The 22,059-nt window shown below is 44.6% G+C and overlaps 1 protein-coding gene across 3 annotated transcripts in view; it reads left to right on the forward strand.

Moving 5' to 3' along the window:
- Positions 1 to 22,059, forward strand: part of ak5 (adenylate kinase 5) — a 99,922-nt gene that overhangs the window by 39,351 nt on the left and 38,512 nt on the right. For all 3 annotated transcript variants that reach the window (XM_043698687.1, XM_043698685.1, XM_043698688.1), the window contains exons 4-6: positions 3,729 to 3,901; positions 9,411 to 9,524; positions 13,343 to 13,534. In XM_043698687.1, the coding sequence (XP_043554622.1) occupies positions 3,729 to 3,901; positions 9,411 to 9,524; positions 13,343 to 13,534 (479 nt within the window). The remainder of the gene's footprint in view (positions 1 to 3,728; positions 3,902 to 9,410; positions 9,525 to 13,342; positions 13,535 to 22,059) is intronic.

Raw genomic sequence — 22,059 nt, forward strand, 5'->3', positions numbered from 1 at the left:
CGTCTCCAACCCTGTCCAACACGGATCCGACCCCAACACCATGCAACACCGCCCCACTGCTCCTGACCCCATGCAACACCTGCCCCGCTCCCAATCCTGTCCAACAGTGCCCCCACACCCAACACCGTGCAACACTGCCCTTGCCCCCGCCCTCAACCCCAACCAACACAGCCACCTGCCTGTCCCCCTATCCCATAGACAATCGCCCCCTCTCCAGTGCAGCTAGACTGGACGCCAACAACTAGACTGCTGGAGTTGCCTTTGTGGGGGAAGTCTCCAAATAGCGCGCACACACACCTGTTTACTGCAACTGTTTGACAGGTTCCACCTTTGCCTTGTACAGGACAATGTTGGAGAGATTATCTGGGGAAGGGGAGTGGGGTTAGGGTACACCCCTGTGTAGAACTCCAGTGTAAGTGTGGGGAGAGAGCGAGGGTGAGCAGACAGTCATTTGGAGACCATGCCTGTTTAATCACTGTACACAAAAGATGCGATCACTGTTGGAAACACATCTTTGACGTAACGTTTCCATCGGGACCTCAAGATCTCCTTCGGATAATCCGATTTTTGGATAATTGGTATTCGGATAATCGAGTTTCCTCGGCACTATGAATGTGTAAATAAAGGGTGACTTGGTGACGGAATACCAACCTTCCTGAAGTTATTTCAATTAACATGGAATCTGTTAGCAGTGCAGGCCTGTTATTTGTTTGAAGAGTCTATTTCTGAGGGAGAGGGGTAAAAAAACTTCAGCAGCTGTGTGGTTTCTACAGCTCAATAGTTGAAGATTTTTCGATAAGTGTACTGAGCAGAACAGGCTCTGGAACAGAACAAAGACTAACTTATTTTGCTTGAATGGCTCTGAAGTTTGTATAGTGACAGCAGAGTATTAAAGCTTTAAAAACAAGATTTTTTCATAGCTTTCTGCTTTATTAAAAAAACTAATTTCATTATGTCATTAAAACACCATTCATCAAGTCCCTTTAAACTACAAATAGCAGAAACTGTTAGCACTTGAAACTCTTTTTCCTGTATAAATAAAGATTGTGAGTTTGAACAGCCAGCGTTGTCAATGAAAAGTTGTTTTCCTTGGGGTGCAGCTAGCCCCACAGTCTAGTGGATGTCTGTGTTCTCAGTCAAGAATAATTAACGCGGTTTATTTCCCTTCAAATGCTCATCCAGTTTCATTTTGATGAAATAGACCGTCTTCACGTCCAGCATCCTCATGGGAAAAGCTCTGGTTCATTAACACTCAATCACTACAGTAGAAAATTCTTCTTTAAACCCTTCATACATCATTTGCTCAAAGCTGTAAAATTGTGCTCCCTCGTCTTTGTATCATTGGATAATGGGTACATTCTTTATCTAAATCTGTCATAGTCTTGTGCCCCTCTGTCAGAACACCCTTAAACTCCTTGCTCCAAGAGGAAACCACAATGTTTCTAACTTCATGTTAGAAGGATAGAATCCCTACAGCGTGGAAGCAGGCCATTCAGTCCATTGAGTCCACTCTGACCCTCTGAAGAGCATCCTACCCAGACCCACTGGCTGGACTGTAGGAGGAGGCCAGAGCACCCAGAAGAAACCCACACAGATACAGGGAGAACGTGCACATTCCACACACATGGTCACCCAAGGCTGGAATCTAACCCAGGTCCCTATGAGGCAGCAGTGCTGACCACTGAACCACCATGTCACCCTGCTGTCAAATAGTTAAAACATCCCCATCCCCTGGTTTGCTCGCTGTGCTGGAAGGTTTGGTTTCAGATGTTTCATCATCATTTTAGGTAACATCATCAGTGAGCCTCCGGATAAAGCACTGATGGTCTTGATCTGTCACTATCTCAGGACCAACTGGGTAAAGATCTGGTTAGACTATAAGTAGAATATTGTATCTACTTTTTGACACTAGACTTTTGGAAAGATAGGAGATGCTGAGGAGATTTTGCAATGGGGGTGGGGATAGCAAGTTTTGAGAAGATTTGTAGCTCAGGTTGAGATTCTGGATGTAGGTTTTGCTCACTGAGATGGATGGTTCGGTTTCAGACATTTCAATACCTAGTATGGTGATGAAATGTCTGAAACATCATCAGTGAGCCTCCAGATGAAGCACTGGTGGTATGGTCAGCTTTTTATTTGTGTTTAGGTTTCCTTGGGTTGGTGATGTCATTTCCTGTGGTGATGATATTTCCTGTTCTTTTTCTAAGGGGGTGGTAAATGGGATCCAAGTCGATGTGTTTGTTGATAGAGTTCCGGTTGGAATGCCATGCGTCGAGGAATTCTTGTGCGTGTGTCTGTTTGGCTTGTCCTAGGATGGATGTGTTGTCCCAGTCCAAGTGGTGTCCTTCCTCATCTGTATGTAAAGGTACTAGTGAAAGAGGGTCATGTCTTTCTGTAGCTAGTTGATGTTCATGTATCCTGGTGGCTAGCTTTCTGCCTGTTTGTCCAATGTAGTGTTTGTTACAGTTCTTCCACGGTTTTTGTAAATAACGCATTTTGTTTGCTTGTTTGGGTGTGTTGCTGAGAATTCAGCAGGCTGTGTTCATTGGGTACCCGTTCTTTTTGAATATACTGTATAGTTGATTTTTCTCTGCTCTTCATAGTTTTTCTGTGTTACAATGTGTGGTGGCTTATTGAAATAATGTTCCAATGCAGCTTAGTTTGAATTTTGGTTTCTGTAGTTGAGAACACAGTGATGGAAAAGTACATCAGGTCAGGCAACATCCAAGGACCTGGAGAATCAACGTTTCAGGTATAAGTCCTTCATCAGGAACCTCCATGATTGCTTCTGTAGTTCAGCATTTGGCCAGTATGTATTGTTTTTCTGTAGATGCTGGTTTGAAATTCCCCAAACCACGTCCAGAAACCCAAGCCACTCTCCCCTACATCAAAGACATCTCGGAAATGACTGCCAGACTACTCAGACCCCTTGGCATCATGGTAGCATAGAAACCCACCAACACACTAAAACAGCAGCTAATGAACTTGAAGGAACCTATACAGACAACAAGTAAAACTAATGTCATTTACAAAATACCTTGCAAGAACTGTAATAAACACTACGTTGGATAAACAGGCAGAAAGCTAGCCACCAGGATATATGAACATCAACTAGCTACAGAAAGACATGACCCATTTTCACTAGTACCTTTACATACAGATGAGGAAGGACACCACTTGGACTGGGACAACACTTCCATCCTAGGACAAGCCCAAGAGAGACACGCACAAGAATTCCTCGAAACATGGCATTCCAACCGGAACTCTATCAACAAACACATTGACTTCGATCCCAATTACCACCTCCTGAGAAAAAGAACAGGAAATGACATCACCACAGGAAATGATGTCACCAACGCAAGGAATCCTAAACACATAAATAAAAAGTGGGCCATACCACCAATGCTTCATCTGGAGGCTCAATGACAATGTTTCAGACATTTCGTCATCATACTAGGTAACAAAACCGAACCTTCCAGCTCAGCGAGCAAACCTACATCCACAACCTCAACCTGAGCTGTAAATCTTCTCCAAACTTGCTATCCCCATCCTCATTGTAAAATCTCCTCAGCATCTCCTATCCTTCCTCAAGTCTAGGGTCAAGAAATAGCTACAATATTCCAGTTACAGTCTAAACAGATCTTTATTCGGTTGTGTGTAGTGACAGATTGAGACCCTATGTAAATGCAATTATTTCTTTGTTAATACACTCATCTGTTGCTGTTCAGGTGGTCCGGGCAGTGGGAAGGGTACTCAGAGCCTGAAGATCGCCAAGCATTATGGATTTGAATACATTTCAGTGGGAGACCTTCTCAGAAAGAAAATGATCCACAACACAACTTGTAACCGGAAGTGGAGTTTAATTGCCAAAATAATCACCAATGGGGAATTGGCACCTCAGGTAAAAGCCTTTATCTAGCCACCAATTCTCGTGCTTGTATAATTTCTCTTAAGAGTGATTGCAGAGTCCAGTAAATGTAGTTACGTTGTGATACTGCACCAGGAACATCCCATGGGGGAGAAAAGAATTCACTACTTATCCAAAATGCAAACCTGAATTTCTATAGCACAATGCTAATCCCAAAGTATTTTACACATAAAAATGTAATTTTAAAGGATAGTCTATCCCTTTTGCAGTCTAGAGAATGTGGTGACTAATTACAAACAGCAAAATCTCTTAAACAGTCATGTGAGTTTCTGAGGCACTTAATAACCAATTAGCACTCTCTGCTCATACAGAATCAACTCTTCTTCTCGATGATGGTATTTTTGCATAGTGTCCTAGACTTGTAAATCTCCTACAGTGTGGAAGCAGGCCATTCAGCCCATCCGGTCCACACTGATCTTCCAAAAAGCACCCCACCCTATCCCTGCGTTTCCCATTACCAATCCACCTAACCTGAACACCCTTGGACTGTGGGATGAAACCAGAACACCTGGAGGAAGACCCAGGGAGAATGTGCAAACTCCGCACAGACGGTCACCCAAGGCTGGAATCAAACCTGCGTCCTGGTGCCTTTGGTTACAGTGCTAGCCTTTCAGCCACCGTGCCATCCTGACGAGCTCAAGCTGAAAAGCTTCAATAACATAGAACATATAACAGTACAGCACAGAACAGGCCCTTCAGCCCACAATGTTGTGCCGACCATTGATCCTCATGTAAGGTAAACCTAATGTACAAACCCTCAAATTTCTGTGACCATATGCATGTCCAGCAGTCTCTTAAATATCCCCAATGACCTCGCTTCCACAACTGCTGCTGGCAACGCATTCCATGCTCTCACAACTCTCTGCGTAAAGAACCCGCCTCTGACACCCCCTCTATACTTTCCGCCTAACAGCTTAAACCTATGACCCCTCGTGTTAACAGTTTCTGCCCTGGGAAAAAGTCTCTGGCTATCAATTCTATCCATGCTTCTCATTATCTTGTACACCTCAATTAGGTCCCCTCTCTTCCTCCTTTTTTTCCAATGAAAAAAGTCCGAGCTCAGTCAACCTCTCTTCGTAAGATAAGCCCTCCAGTCCAGGCAGCATCCTGGTAAACCTCCTCTGAACCCTCTCCAAAGCATCTACATCTTTCCTATAGTAGGGCGACCAGAACTGGACACAGTATTCCACAGTATAACGTGTATCTTTTCCCAGCAATAATCAAGTTCCAGTGCTACCAGATGTGATAATGATTCCAATGAACTTGGTTTTTCTTAAGCTCATAATAAATAGAGGCAGGAGTAGACCATTTGGCCTTTCAAATCCGGTCCATCATTCAGTGCAGTCTCTACTTACCTCCAACGTCACTTGCTTGTCTTCAACCCACCTGCTCCGCGTCCCCTCCATCCCAACATTCCTTGAATCCCTGAAATGCCATAAGTCCCTTCCAACCTTAAATAGGATGGTTCCATTGCTGGAGCATCCACAAACCGCTGAGGTGTGGATTGGAAACATTCACAACCTTTTGGGTGAGGACATTTCTTCTCAACTCAATGCTGATCTGAAGCCCCAACCACATCTCCGTTTTTCAAGATTTCCCAGTCAGGGATAACGACCTCTCAGCGTTCACTCTGTCAAGCCCCTTCAGAATTGTCTGCATTTCAATGAGATTTCCTCTCTAGAGCAGATAGACCCAATTTACTCAGCCTGGGAAACAATTTTGCAAACTTTTGTTTTTCCGTGCTCCAGGGCAAGTATCTAATTCCTTACGGGGGCTCTTTTGGCACAGTGGTAAAGTCTCTACCTCTGGCCCAGGAGGGTTAGGTTCACGTTCAAGCTCCAGAGGTTGTCATAACACATCTGACAACTGCACAAAACCTTAGTTAGGCCATAGCTGGAGTACAGTGTGCAGTTCTGGAACCCACGTCATAGGAGGGATGTGACTGGAGTACTGGACTGAAGCATGCAGAGAAGGTTTGCCAGGATGGTGCCCAGGGTTGCAGACTTCCAATTATGGAGAAAGATTGTGTTGTTCTCCTTGGGGCAGAGGAGATTGAGAAGGGACATGATTGAGATATGTAAAGCTGTGAGCATTGAGTGATCATTGACCAGGGAGCATAGATTAAGATAAGAGGCAGAAGACTGAGAGGGAAAGTGAGCAGAAATGTTTTAACCAGAGGGTGATGGGAGTCTGCAACTCACCGCCTGTGAGGGTGGGAGAGGCATAAATCCTCATCACATTGAAGAAGCATTCAGATGTACATCTGCAATGCCAAGACACACAAGGCTATGGGCCAAGTGGGATTAGAATAGTGAGGTAGTTGTTTGTGACTGACACAGACACAATGGGCCGAAAGGCCTTTTTCTGTGATGTAGACTTCCATGACCCTAGGACATCATAGTATCTATATCCATTCCTTACAGAGACAGGTGCTGTGGTAGTGTCGCTACCTTTGACAGAGGATTCAAGTCTGACATGGTCTAGAAGTGTGTAATAACATCTCTGAACAGATTGATTAGAAAATTATCTTTAATTCCTAAAGTATGGAAGTTGTGGTCACACACGGTATTTCAGCTTGGTCTCACCAAAAGCATTTGGGTCAGTTCCCAGTTGCCATCTTGAATTGCTGCAGTCCATTTGGTGTAGATATCCCCACAATGCTGGTAGGGAGGGAGTTCCAGCAGATTTACCCAGCAACACTGAGGTAATGGTGATATATTTCCAAGTCAGGATGGTGTTTGAATTGCATGAATAGGTGCCTAAGTAGCTTTGGTGAATTTCTATAGTGCATCTTGTAGGTGGTATACTCTATTGTTACTGAACAATGGCACTGGAGGGAGTAGTTGTTTGTGAGCGTGCTGTCATCAAGTAGACCACTTTGTTCACGATGGTGTCAAGCTTCTTCAGCGTTTAGATTAGATTCCCTACAGTATAGAAGCAGGCTGTTCAGCCCAACAAGTCCACACCAACCCTCCAAAGACTAACCCACCCAGACCCATTCCCCTACCCTATATTTACCCCTAACTAATGCACCTGACACTATGGGCAATTTAGCATGGCCAATTCACCTGGCTTGCACATCTTTGGATTGTGGGAGGAAACCAGAGCATCCAGAGGAGACAGGGAGAATGTGCAAACTCCACACAGACAGTCACCCAAGGCTGGAATTGAACCGGGCCCCTGGCACTGTGAGGCAGCAATGCTAACCACTGAGCCACTGTATTAGAGCTGCACTCACTCAGACAAGTAGGGAGTATTCCAACACACTCCCGACTTGTGCCTTGTGGACAATGGACAGGCTTTGAGATGATTTTCTTGCCGCAGTATTCTGAGCCTCTGTTCAGAGAGACACAGGGAAAGAGACACACACAGAGAGAAAGAGAGGCAGAGTCACACACAGAGATACACACAGAGACAGAGAAAGAGAGACACACAGTAGTAGAGAGACACAGAGGGGTGGTGAGAGAAAGAGAGAGCAAGACACAGGCAGAGAGAAACAGAGATGCAGGGAGAGATGCACAGAGATAGAGACACCGAGAGAGATAGAGAGGCAGAGAGATATATAGAGAGAGAGACAAACACAGAGGTGGTGAGAGAGAAAAGGCACAGAGGTGATGAAAGAGAACGAGAGACAGAGAGGGAGACAGAGAAAGATGCACAGAAAAAGAAAGGGACAGTACATATCTCTTAAGCTGGAGCTCCATTTTCCTGTTTTGAAGAAATATAGGTGACATAATCCTGCCTGATGTTTAAACTTTAAACAAATGACGTAGTTACGATCACATTGTGGAAAGTTGCTGTACACAGTGCTGTTGTATTTACAACAGTGACTATGCGTCAAGAGTACTTGAATGTTTTGTAAATCCAAGTTAATTAGTTTAAAATAGGAGGCTGATAAAGGCAATGAAATTGCAAGCTTGACATTTAACGGTTTTAATTTGTATAAAATCACAGGTTGGCTATTGCAGATAATAGCTGGAAATGTGTTGCTGGAAAAGCGCAGCGGGTCAGGCAGCATCCAGGGAACAGGAGAATCGACGATTCCTGAAGAAGGGCTTATGCCCGAAACGTCGATTCTCCTGTTCCCTGGATGCTGCCTGACCCGCTGCGCTTTTCCAGCAACACATTTCCAGCTCTGATCTCCAGCATCTGCAGACCTCACTTTCTCCTATTGCAGATAATAGAAAACTGCACAGGTCAAGGTTCTATTAGCTGTTCACTTTATTCTTTCATACGTTGTGGGCAGCACTGGCAAGGCCAATATTTGTTGTCCATCCCAAATTACTGCTGGACAGGACGGCTTGTTCAGTCATTTCCGACAGCAGTTAAGAGTCAGCCACGTTGTTACGGGTCTGGAGACCCATGTGGACCAGACCAGCTGATTTGTTTCCCTAATCATTGTCAGATAAACCAGATGGTTTTTTAATGACAATGGATAATAGTTCTCATGGTCGCCACCACTGAGACTAGCTTTATATTTCAGATATATTTAGGGTTCTTAGTGTGGTGGAGGAACAGAGGGATCTTGGGGTCTATGTTCATAGGTCTTTGAAAGTTGCCACTCAGGTGGATAGAGCTTGTAAGAAGGCCTATGGTGTATTAGCGTTCATTAGCAGAGGGATTGAATTCAAGAGTCGTGAAGTGATGTTGCAGCTGTACAGGACCTTGGTTAGGCCACATTTGGAGTATTGTGTGCAGTTCTGGTCGCCTCACTTCAGGAAAGATGTGGAAGCTTTGGAGAGGGTGCAGAGAAGATTTACCAGGATGTTGCCTGGAATGGAGAATAGGTCGTATGAGGATAGGTTGAGAGTGCTAGGCCTTTTCTCATTGGAACGGCGAAGGATGAGGGGTGAATTGATAGAGGTTTATAAGATGATCAGAGGAATAGATAGAGTAGACAATCAGAAACTTTTTCCCCGGGTACAACAGAGTGTTACAAGGGGACATAAATTTAAGGTGAAGGGTGGAATGTATAGGGGAGATGTCAGGGGTGGGTTCTTTACCTAGAGAGTGGTGGGGGCATGGAATGCGCTGCCTGTGGGAGTGGTAGAGTCAGAATCTTTGGTGACCTTTAAGCGGCAATTGGATAGGTACATGGATGGGTGCTTAAGCTAGGACAAATGTTCGGCACAACATCGTGGGCCGAAGGGCCTGTTCTGTGCTGTATTGTTCTATGTTCTAGATGTTATTCATGAAATTTAATTCTGCTGTGGTGGGATTTGAACCCATGTCCCTGGATTATTAAACAAACTGTGTAGCAGATACAATGGGCCAAATGGCCTCCACCTGTGCCTCAAAACCTCCTGTAGTTGTGTGATTAGCCTGGGGTTTTTGGACCTTAGTGACATTACCAGTGAAAGACACTGTCTTCCCCTACCTGAACAAATCAGTCTTGTTATAACCCTCACTTTTAACATTCTTCAGGATAACCTGAGTACATTTGGATTGAATTGTCCTCTCGTGTGTGTCTCTCCTTCTGAAGGAAACAACCATCACTGAGATCAAACGCCGTTTGATGCAGCTCCCAGACGCCCAAGGGTTTGTCATTGACGGATTCCCCAGGGATGTTGCTCAAGTGTTGTCCTTCGAGGACCAGGTATGGAGCTCTTTACTGTGTTTCTCCTTGGCAGGGCTATCACCAAGGATTGTGAGAACATGAGAAATACAGATGGATACATTTCTCGGTATTATGGAGCTTACAGGAAAATAACATGGAGGTAGAAGATCAGCCTTGATTTAGTTAAATGGCTGGCAGAGGACACTTTTCTTAATATTTATTCACAGGATGAGGGTGTTGCTGGCTAGTCCAGCATTTATTACCCATCCCTAATCACCCAGAGGGCAGTTAAGAGTCAACCACATTGCTGTGGGTCTGGAGTTACATGTCGGCCAGACCAAGTAAGGAGGCAATTTCTCTTCCTAAAGGACGAGATGGGTTTTTCTGACAATCAGTTCGTGGTCATCAGTAGATTCCAGATTTCTGTTGAATTCACGTTCCACCATCTGCAGTGGCAGGATTCAAAGCCAGGTCCCTAGAACGTTGTATGGGTCTCTGGATTAACACTCCAGGGGTAATGACACTCCCCTTAAAGTCGATAAAATGTGAAGTTGGAAAGGCACAGCAGGTCAGACAACAACAGAGGAGCAGGAAAGTCAACGTTCTGGGTCTGGACCCTTTAACAGGACTAGCCAGCTGTGCTTTTCCAGGTTCACATTTTATCAACTTGGACCTGCAGCATCTGCAGTCATTACTATCTCCAAGCCTACCCCTTAAAGCCTTGCCTTGATGCTCCTATGCTCCTGGTATTAGGAGGAGGAACCCTTCATTCCATCCTGGGCTTTTAACAACCTTCGCAGTGATTCAAAGACTCCCTCCCCCCAGTCATTAACACGCACCTTCTAATGTAGCAACACAGAAACAGACCCTTCGGTCCAACTCGCACGTGCCGACTGGATATCCTAACCTAATCTAATCCCATTTGCCAGCACATGGCCCATATCCCTTTAAACCCTACCCATTCATATTTCCATCCAGATGCATTTTAAATGCTGTAATTGTACCAGCCTCCACCACTTCCTCTGGCAGCTCATTCCATACACACACCGTTCTCTGTGTGAAAACGTTGCCCCTTAGGTCCTTTTTAAATTGTTAACCTCTCACTCTAAACCTATGCTCTCTAGTTCTGGACTCCCCCACCCCTATCCTATCCATGCCCCTCATGATTTTATAAACCTCTAAGGTCACCTCTTAGTCTCCGATGCTCCAGGGAAAACAGCCCCAGCCTATTTAACCTCTCCCTACAGCTCAAACTCCTCCAACTCTGGCAGCATCCTTGTCAATATTTTCTGAACCTTTTTCAAGTTTTACAGCATCCTTCCAATAGGAGGGAGACCAGAATTGCACACAATTTTCCAAACATGGCCTAACCAATGTCCTGTACAGTTGGAACATGACCTCCCAACTCCTATACTCAATGCTTTGTCCAATAAAGGAAAGCATACCAAGTGCCTTCTTCACTATCCTATCTACCTGCAACTCTACTTTCAAGGAACTATAATCCTGCAGTCCAAGGTTTCTTTGTTCAGCAACACTCCCCAGGACCTTGCCATTAAGTATATAAGTCCTGTTCTAATTTGCCTTTCCAAAATGCAACTCCTCACATTAATCTAAATTAAACTCCATCTGCCACTCCTCAGCCCATTTGCCCATCTGATCAAGATCCCATTGTATTCTGAGGTAACCTTCTTTGCTGTCCACTACACCTCCAATGTTCACATCAAAACCATTTATATAAATGATGAAAAGTAGTAGATCCAGCACAGATCGTTGTGGCACTCCACTGGTCACAGGCCTCCAGTCTGAAAAACAACCCTCCACCACTAACCTTGCTAACCAGTCGACTATGAGGAACCTTGTCAAACGCCTTAATGAAGTCCATATAGATCATATCTACCGCTCTGCCCTCATCACTCCTCTTTGTTACTTCTTCAAAAACTCAAGTTTGTGAGACACGATTTCCCACGCACAAAACCATGTTGACTGTCCTTAATCAGTCCTTACCTTTTGAAATGCATGTAAATCCTGTCCCTCAGGATTCCCTCCAATAACTTGCCCACCACCAATGTCAGGCTCATCAGTCTATAGTTCCCTGGCTTTTCCTTACCACCTTTCTTAAATAGTGGCACATTTTTGCCACCTCCAGTCCTTTGGCACCTCATCTGTGACTATCGATGATATAAATATCTCAGCAAAGGGCCCAGCAATCACTTCCCTAGCTTCCCACAGAGTTCTAGAGTACTGGGGATTTATCCACTTTTATGTGTTACAAGACACCCAGCACCACCTCCTCTGTAATACAGACATTTCTCAAGATGTCACCACCTATTTCCCCACATTCTGTATCTTCCATGTCTTTCTCCACAGTATCCACTGATGCAAAATACTTGTTTAGTATCTTCCTCCAACTCCTGTGGTTCCACGTATAGGATGCCTTGCTGATCTATTAGGGGCCCTAATCTCTCCCTAGTTACCCTTTTGATGTTGGAATCTGAAACTAAAACAGGGAACACTGGAGAAACTCAGCAGGTTTGGCAGCATCTGTGGGGTGAGAAACACAGATAGCATTTCGAATTGACAATTACTCTTCTTCAGATGACATCTTCCCTGAAGAGGAGTCCTATTTGATTCAAAACATTAACTCTTTTTCCAGTGATGTTGCCCACCATCAATGTGGGGTCCCAGCTTTCATTCCCAGACACAAGACTCTTTCACTTGTGACAATATTCAACCCAAAAATGAATCACTAATTCCAATTCGAAGAATCAAAATCTTCTAAAAATTAAAGCAGGGGGCACTTTTGGACAGAACAAATACAGAAATTGCTGGAGAAACTCAGCAGGTCTGGCAGCGCCTGTGGATAGAGAAACAGTTGACATTTCCCGTCATACCAAACTCAAAATGTTAACTCTTATTCTCTCTGCAACTTTCTCTGTATTTGCCTCAGATTTCCGGTATCCACAGTCATTCGCTTTTATCTGGAGTTATAGTCATAGAGATGTACAGCACGGAAACAGAACCATCAGTCCAACTCGTCCATAATATCCTAAAGAAATCAGGTCCCATTTGCTAGCACTTGGCCCTTATCTCTCCAAACCCTTCCTATTCATATACCCATCCAGATGCCTTTTAAATGTTGCAATTGTACCAGCCTCCACCACTTCCTCTGGCAGCTCAGTCCATACACACCACCCTCTGTGTGAAAAAGTTGCCCCTCAGATACTCTTCAAATCTTTCCCCTCTCACTTTAAACCCATGCTCTTTAGTTTCGGAATCCCCCCGTCCATTTAAAATACCTTCTCTATTTACCCTATCCATGCCCCTCATGATCTTATAAACCTCTCTAAGGTCACCTCTCCGCCTCTGACGCTCCAAGGAAAACAGCCCCATCCTAGTCAGCCTCTCCCTGTAGCTCAAACCCTCCAGCCCTGGCAACATCCTTCTAAATCTTTTCTGAACCCTTTCAAGTTTCACAACATCCTTCCGATAGGAAGGAGACCAGAATTGCACACAATATTCCAAAAGTGGCCTAACCAACGTCCAGTACAGCCGCAACATGACCTCCCAACTCCTGTACTCAATACTCTGGTCAATAAAGGTAAACATACCAAATGCCTTCACTTCCCCGACAAAAGGGAAATATGTACAATTCTCTCCTTCCTTGGTGATTGGACAGTTGTGGCTTCTGGAATTGAGTTAAGCTCCTTGTTGGCTGATGGGATAATGGGACAGATCAGTGAAGATTGAATTGGCAGGCTTGTGGGATTGGGTTCTGCTGATTCTTTGAATAGGCCTTTCATTCGGCTTCAACGAGCTCCTTTTCTCTCTCCCTCTCTTTTTAAACCTAACTTCAACAGATCTGCACCCCAGATTTAGTCGTGTTCCTGGCCTGTGCGAGTCACCAGTTGAAAGAGCGGCTGGAAAAACGGGCAGCACAACAGGGTCGCCCTGACGACAATCCCAAAGCCATCCAGAGACGACTGACCACCTTCAAACAAAACACCATCCCATTGGTCAAGTATTTCCAGGAAAGGGGGCTGATTGTCACGGTAAGCATTCTTGTATGAAATCCTCTGAACATGGAGATGTCTAAAGCCATCATTATTCATCTTGGCTTCTGATTCTGTGCTGTCCCTGAAACATCGGTACCCTTCTGCTGTAAGCTTTCATGGTGTAATGTGGGATCTTCCCTTGCACCAATAGAATACCACACTTCCTACATCACAACACCCATATCTATATGTTTCAGAGAGTTTAGGTCTGTACTCATTGCAGCTCAACAGAATGAGAGGTGACCTTATTGAGATTCTGAGGGGATTTGGCAGGGTAGATGTGGGAAGGGTGTTTGAGCGGTCAGCATCAAGCAGATAAAGGGTTTCAGTTGTCGTCTGACCTTGTGTCTTCTTTCCTCCTCCTCCCTCCACACCCTGTGCTGAGGTTAGCTCTCAGGAGATGCTGAGGACTGCAGATGCTGGAGATCAGAGTTGAAAGGTGTGATGCTGGAAAAGTACAGCAGGTCAGGCAGCATCCGAGGAGCAGGAGAACCAACGTTTCGGGCATAAGCCCTTCATCAGGAATGAGAGTTGGGGGTTAGTGGGGAAGGGGGCTGAGAGATAAATAGGAGGGGGGAGTGTGGGGCTGGGGGGAAGGTAGCTGGGAAGGTGATAGGTAGATGCAGGTGGCGGGGTGATGGTGATAGGTCAGAGGGGAGGGTGGAGCGGATAGATGGGAAGGAAGATGGACATTTCGGACAGTTCAAGAGTGCGGTGCTGAGCTGGGGGGCTGGAAATGGGATGAGGTTGGAGAGGGGAGATGAGGAAACTGGTGAAACCGACATTGATCCTGGGTCCCAAGGCGGAAGATGAGGCGTTCTTCCTCCAGGCGTTGGGTGGCTAGGATTTGGTGATGGAAGAGGCCAAGGACTTGCATATCCTTGACGGAATGGGAAGGGGAGTTCAATTCTCAGCCCCCTACCCCACCCCACATTCTTGATGAAGGGCTGATGCCCGAAACGTCAATTCTCCTGCTCTTCGGATGCTGCCTGACCGGCTGTACTTTTCCAGCACCACATTTTTCAACTGAGGTTAGGTCTCAGCCTGTAAACCTGTATCTCCACGTACTCTGTTACTACTACAGTTCTAAAGTGATCCCTGCTTTGCAACCTTGGCGATTTTCTTGGAATCGTGAAAGGAGTCCATTCGGCTCACCATGGTTCTACTAGCTCTGTGAAAACATAGTCCAATCTTCATCTCCCCACCCCGACTCTGAACTTGCCCCCAAAGCCCTGCATTTTACTTCTTCCTTCTCAAGTCCGGTTCTCTTTCCACATCCCACTTACAGGAAGCTGCTCTGAGATCGTAAGAGCATAAATACCTTTGTTTCTTCCCCAGGTTCCCTCAGGCTTTCACCAAAGCTTCTTAATTTAAAATGTTTCATCTCCAAACACTATCTCAGTCCAGTGCAAATGATTCAGCAGATGATTAAGGAAAGTGTTAAATGACAAGATTTTAAATGGAGTAGGAGCAGTGGTCATTGAAGATGGAGATGTAATATATGATAATGCCATAGAAAGTAATCCTTCCTTTCACATCAAAAGACTTATGATATCAAAACATGGGGTCAATGTTGTTGGTATTTAAATGTTTTCTTCAGTTTTGCACACTTAGAGTCCTAGAGTCATAGAGATGGACAGCACGGAAAGAGACTTTTCAGTCCAACTCGTCCATGCCAACCAGATATCCTAAATTAGTCTGGTCCCATTTGCCAGCACGTGGCCCAAATCCAATTAAACCCTTCTTGTTCAAATAAATGCTGTAATTGTACCAGCCTCCACCACTTTCTCTGGCAACCCAATCCATACACGTACCACCCTCTGCATGAAAAAGTTACCCCTTAGGTCCCTTTTAAATTTATCCCCTCACACCCTAAATCTATGCCCTCTAGTTCTGGACTCCCCCCACCCAAGGGAAAAGACCTTGTCTATTCACCTTATCCGTGCCCCTCATAATTTTATAAATCTCTATAAGGTCATCCCTTAGCATCCGCGCTCCAGGGAAAACAGCCCCAGCTTATTCAGCCTCTCCCGATAGCTCAAATCCTCCAAAACTGGCAACTGTACCCTTTCAAGTTTCACAACATCCTTCTGATAACAGGGAGACCAGAATTGCATGCAATATTCCAAAAGGGGCCTAACCAATGTCCCGTCCAGCTGCAACATGTCCTTCCAACTCTTATACTCAATGCTCTGACCAATAAAGAAAGGCATACTAACCACCTTCTTCACTGCCCTATCTACCTGCGACTCCATTTTCAAGGAACTGCACTCCAAGGTCTCTTTGTTCACTTTAGGAAAGACTGGTACTGAAAAACCTGGGACTGCTGTCCTCAGAAAAGAGAAGGCTGAGAGGCTTTAATTTGATTTGGTTTGATTTATTGCTGTCACGTGTGCTGAGGTACAGTGAAAAGTTTTACATACTTTACAGGCAGATCCTACTATACCAGTGCATCAGGGTAACAGAACACAGTGCAGGATATGACTTTACAGCTGTGAAAAAGTGCAGATAGAGATCAATATTAACCTTTAAAGACATCCATTCGAAAGGCTGATAAAAGTGTGAATGGGGCTGTTCTTGCATCTGCTTGTACCTGTATTCAGACTTTTATATCTTCTGCCCAATGGAAGAGGATAGAGAAGGGTATAACTGGGGTGGGAGGGGTCGTTGATTACGTTTGTGTGATGGACGGGACTGTTTTCACAGCTCTGTGTAGTAGTCCAGTTGAAATCTCATTAGAGGAATTCAAAATCCTGATTGTGTCTGGATTGACTCAGTTGTTCTCACACTCCCTTGAATGGATCGAGAGTGAGAGGGTGCAGACTTAAAATATTGGCCAAAGAAACCACAGGAGGAAACGCTTTTTCATGGAATCTAGTTGGTTGGATCTGCAGTGCACTGTCTGAATGAGGTGGAGGCAGGTTCAATTGAGGCATTCGAAAGGGAATTAAATGGTAATTTGAAATGAAAGAATGTACCAGGTTATGGGAGAAAGCGAGAGATTGGCATTCAGGGAATTGGAGAGCTGATACATATACAATGGGCCCAATGGTCTCCTCCTGCATTGTATTAATCCTGTGATTCATTGTGCAGCACTTTTCATGTTATTCAGATGCTCCAAAGCACTCAGATCAGATAACAAAAAGCTTACACAAAATGATAGTATCTCAAAGGTGGAAAACAAGATGGCGAGGTACATAGAGGGTATACTCGAGCTTGGTGAATTGGCACCTGGATAGTGCTTGTGGAGAGAAAACCAGTGAATTTTTCAGTTCTGGTGAAAAGTCATTAACCCAAACCTGTTTCTCTCTCTGCAGCTGCTGCTGCCTGGCCTGATGAGTATTTCCAGCATTTTTTTGGTTTTGTTTCAGATTTCCAGTTTTTGCAATATTTTCCTTCTGACTCACAATGGAATGCTTCCATTCTTGCATGGAATGTGAGTGTCATTGGCAAGGCCAGCAATTCACTGCTCTTTTCCAGTTATGTTAAGGTGATGCTGTAGATGCACTTCAAGCGCTGTTTAGGATTCTGACCCAGTGACACTGAAGGAACGGTGATATATTTCCACATCAGAATCGTGAGTGGCTTATAATGGAACTTGCAGGGGAGTGGTTTTCCTATATATCTGCTGCGCTTAATCTTCGGTTAGCCATGATGTGGAGGTGCTTGTGGTGGACTGGGGTGGTCAGAAATCACACGACACCAGGTTATAATCCAACTGGTTTATTTGAAATCACAAGTTTTCGGAGCACTGTTCCTTTGTCAGATATGCGTTCTTCTCTTCATTCCACCTGATGAAGGAGCAGCGCTTCCAAAGCTTGTGATTTCAAAAAATCCTGTTAGACTATAACCTGGTGTTGTGTGACTTCTGACCTTACCCTTCTGGGTGGGGGATGTTACTGGCTTGGAAGGTGCTTTCAAAGGAGCCTTGGAAAAATGTCGTTGCCAAAGGCAGTTTTGGTCAGAGCTCATTGAGTCTGGCTGACATATATCAGAATTAAAATTTAAATTGCTAGAAGCATTTGACTTGGAGAAAGTCTTGTTGTCTTATAAGCATGGCAGCTCACAATGAAGGGCACTGGCACCATCTTGTACAAGTGTTGGTAAAGACACGGCCTGGTCAGGTTGCAGAAATCCCTTCCTGTCAAACTACAAGAGCCTCTTACATTTCATCAAAGTTGCCACCCAGGTTGATAGGGATGTTAAGAAGGTGTATGGTGTATAGGCTTTCATTAGCAGGGGGATTGAGTTTAAGAGCCATGAGGTTATGCTGCAGCTCAACAGAGCCCTGGTTAGACCACATTTGGAATACTGTGTTCATTTCTGGTCATCTCATTGGAGGAAGGATGTGGAAGTTTTAGAGACAGGGCAGAAGAGATTTACCAGGAATGCTTCCTGGATTGGAGGTCATGTATTATGAAGAAGGGTTGAGGGAGCTAGGGCTTTTCTCATTGAAGCGGAGAAGGATGAGAGGTGACTTAATAAAGGTATGCAAGATAATGAGAGGCAAAGATGGAGTGAATAATCAGAAATGGCTATCACAAGGGGGCATAGTTTTACGATGATTGGAGGAAGGTTTAGGAGAGATGTTTGATGTAGGATCTTTACACAGAGAGTGGTGGGTGTGTGGAATGACTGTAGTAGAGTCAAATACATTAGGGACATTTATGTGACTTGAATAGGCACACGGATGGTAATAAAATGTAGGGTATGTCAGTTAGTTTGATCTTAGAGTAGGATAAAATGTCGGCACAACATTGAGGGCCGAAGGGCCTGTACTGTTCTATGTTCTATATTCTTAAACTACTTCTTGTATGTAGCAATACATACAGGCTACATCAATGTGATAGACATTGTTACACAAACTTTGAGCAGGACCAAATATTAGGTCTCACTATTTTGAGATCGTAAACTGTTCTGTCCATCTAACATCATCATACTGGGTGGTGCTTAGGGCACTCCTTGGTATCAATCCTTTTACACCCATATGCTGCAGTGACATCACATTGAAGTCTGAGTGTGCTAAAGAGCCAGAGACAATGTGACTAGCAGCCATGATACGTCCAGTGGCAGTGTGTGAGGATAAGGGTGTGCAGCAATATTTCTCTGCAAATACAAATACCAAGCTTCTGTAACCATTCTAGCCTGAGGGGCAATGTATCTCACAGCTTTGACCAAATGGAGCCTCCATCGTACGCAATTGGTAGCTTGGCGTTAAGAGAACTCCATAAGAACATATCAGAAGCCAGCAACAAAGGGGACCTGTCATGTAATCAACAAACCCGAGATCTAAAATTTTATGGAAAAGTGTTGAATAATGATGAGAGAGTTGGAATTAAAGTGAGAAGGTGCCATCAAAGATTTGACAGTCGACCTTTCAAGGTGATGTAACACGAATCTCAGAATGAGAAGGCTGTGGGAGAATGCAGGATGATCAGCTGATAGTCACAATTACAGGAAGCAAGCGATTGTCTTGACATTTGTGTCTCTGACTATCAGCTACTGCCAAAGACATCCTTTGTGAATAGATTAAGTGTTTGCTAGAAACAGTCAGGCTGATTTGATTGAATACGAACAACAAAGACATGTTCCTATCGGCCTGTCCTGGTGGATGCTAACAATTCCCTGATTCTATTACCATTTAAAGCTGAACAGGGATTGGGATCTGGTCAAGCTTATTCTGTGTCATGCTCGCTGTGTAAATAAAAAGTGGTAGCAGGATAAACCCAGTCACAAGAGGCTGGCCAGTCTTAACGTGGGAAGTGGCAAATCCCATAGAGAGTATGTTAACACTTGGACCCACCTGCAGGGCGGCAGTCAGGAGCACGTTGCTTCATGATTCGTGGACCACGTTATGATTTTGATCACCTCCATTCACAGTGTCTCCACTGCAACAGGTATTATTCACTGGGTAATAGACTCACCTCTTGCTCAGGAGGCCTACCCCAGAGCTTTAGTACACCAGTTAAGGCCAGAGGTCCAGTGTAGTGCCCTTTGACTGAGATATTAAACTGAGGATCCATCTGTCTTCTCGTGGAGGGAGACCAGGGCATTATTTTGAAGAGGACCAGAGTTAACCTCAGGGTTATGGCCATTTCTTTCTCAACCACAGTGGCTCAGTGGTTAGCATTGCTGCATCACAGCAGTAGGGACCTGAGTTCAATTCCAGCCTTGGCCAACTGTCTGTGTGCAATTTGCACATTCTCCCTGTGTCTGCGTGGGTTTCCTCCCACAATCCAAAATTGTGCAGCTCAGGTGAATTGGTCAAAGCATGTGTAGGGTAGGTGCATTAGTCAGGGGAAATGTAGGTCAGGGAAATGGGAGCTTGCTGTGCAGAGTCTGGCTGTGTTTCACTGGCCTTGCATGCTGAGAATCTGCTCTGGAGAATCATAGAATCTCTACAGCATGGAGCAGACGTACTGAGTTCACTCTAACCTCTGCAGAGCATCACCCCTTAGAACCACCCCATTGCTGTAACCCTACATTTCCCATGGCTAATCCACCTAGCCTGCACATTCCTGGACACTACGGGACAACTTAGCATGGCCAATCCACCTCACCTGCACATCTTTGGATTGTGGAAGGAAACCCATGCAGACAGGGGAGAATGTGCAAACTCCACCCAAGACTGGAATCGAACCCAGGTCCCGAGATCTATGAGGCAGTAGTGCTGACCACTGAACCACCATACTGCCCAATACATCAGTGTTCCCAGCAGGCAGGGGATCACCTCATGCATCGGGCTCAAAGCTGTTGAGATGGACCTCAGGAGCTGTGTTTTTTTTGGACAGAGCAGGAGTTCAGAGATATGGTTGAGTGTTTCAGGATGATGAAGGGAATTAACTTTGTCCAGCTAGATACTCTCTTGGAGACATACAAGAACTGAAGGCATAGGAGCAATGCAAATCAGGATAAGTCAGGAAGTATTTATATTCCAAGACTCTGCTCTCTGGGGTTAGTGAGAATGGAGTGACTTTGAGGATGCCTTGAGCTTTATATTTAAAAGGACGGGCTGACAAGTGGTTAAAACTGGAATATAGAGGGCACTAACTGATCTTTGAATCGAGTTGCTCAGTGTCATTATTTATACAACACATGACACTCCCCCATGCCTCTTCTTTTTATCCCAGCAGAATAGCTTCAGTTCCTTACTTCCTTATGGGAATATCCAATTTCCCCATAAATCAACCCACATTCAATCCCGTGTTTATTCTTGTTTCTTTTTAATTGGCAAGTAAGCAATTTCTTATCCTAGAATCTTCAGTAGAATATCTGTGTGGGACCTGTGCTATTTTAGCTGCAGATTAACCTAATTTGGGATGATGTATCTTGGGATGTAATTGTCTCCTTTTGAACTAAAAGAGATTTGGATAATTTCTTCCTGATTCTGAAGTGAAGCTGTAAAATTAACACCTCAGTTCCCGCTGCTCAGAGTACTCCACGTTCAAATATCAGTTGGGATTAGAGTTGTGTGACAGGACTCAGGTTAGATACATCTCGTTTATTTATGAACATATTTCTTTAAGGAATATGGGAACCTCTGTTAAGGCCAGCAATTGTTCCTCAATTCTAATTGCTTTCTGACTGAATGGCTTGCCAGGGCATTCAGAGTCAACCACATTACTGTGGATCAGGACAGATCACCTAAGAATGCTCATTTCTCTCCCTCAAGGACACAAGAGAACCAGATTTATTTATTTCTTTAAATGACAAGCGATAGGTCCATGGTCACCATTAGCTTTCTGTTCCAGATTCTAATTAAGTTTCTAGTGGCAGCCATGTCAGGAATTGAACCCATATAGAACATAGAACATAGAACAATACAGCACAGAACAGGCCCTTCGGCCCAAGATGTTGTGCCAAACATTTGTCCTAGCTTAAGCACCCATCCATGTACCTATCTAATTGCTGCTTAAAGGTCGCCAAAGATTCTGACTGGATTCATTCCATGCCCCCACCACTCTTTGGGTAAAGAACCTACCCCTGACATCCCACCTATACCTTCCACCCTTCACCTTAAATTTATGTCCCCTTGTAACACTCTGTTGTACCCGGGGAAAAAGTTTCTGACTGTCTACTCTATCTATTCCTCTGATCATCTTATAAACCTCGATCAAGTCACCCCTCATCCTTCGCCGTTCCAACGAGAAAAGGCCGAGAACTCTCAACCTATCCTCGTACGACTTCCTCTCCATTCCAGGCAACATCCTGGTAAATCTTCTCTGCACCCCCTCCAAAGCTTCCACATCTTTCCTAAAGTGAGGCGACCAGAACTGCACACAGTACTCCAACTGTGGCCTAACCAAAGTCCTGTACAGCTGCAACATCACTTCACGACTCTTGAATTCAATCCCTCTGCTAATGAACGATAATACTCCATAGGCCTTCTTACAAACTCTATCCACCTGAGTGGCAACCTTCAAAGATCTATGTACATAGACCCCAAGATCCCTCTGTTCCTCCACCTGACTAAGAACCCTACCATTAACCCTGTATTCCACATTCTTATTTGTCCTTCCAAA

This window comes from Chiloscyllium plagiosum, chromosome 11, assembly GCF_004010195.1.
Source record: "Chiloscyllium plagiosum isolate BGI_BamShark_2017 chromosome 11, ASM401019v2, whole genome shotgun sequence".
NCBI lineage: Eukaryota > Metazoa > Chordata > Chondrichthyes > Orectolobiformes > Hemiscylliidae > Chiloscyllium > Chiloscyllium plagiosum.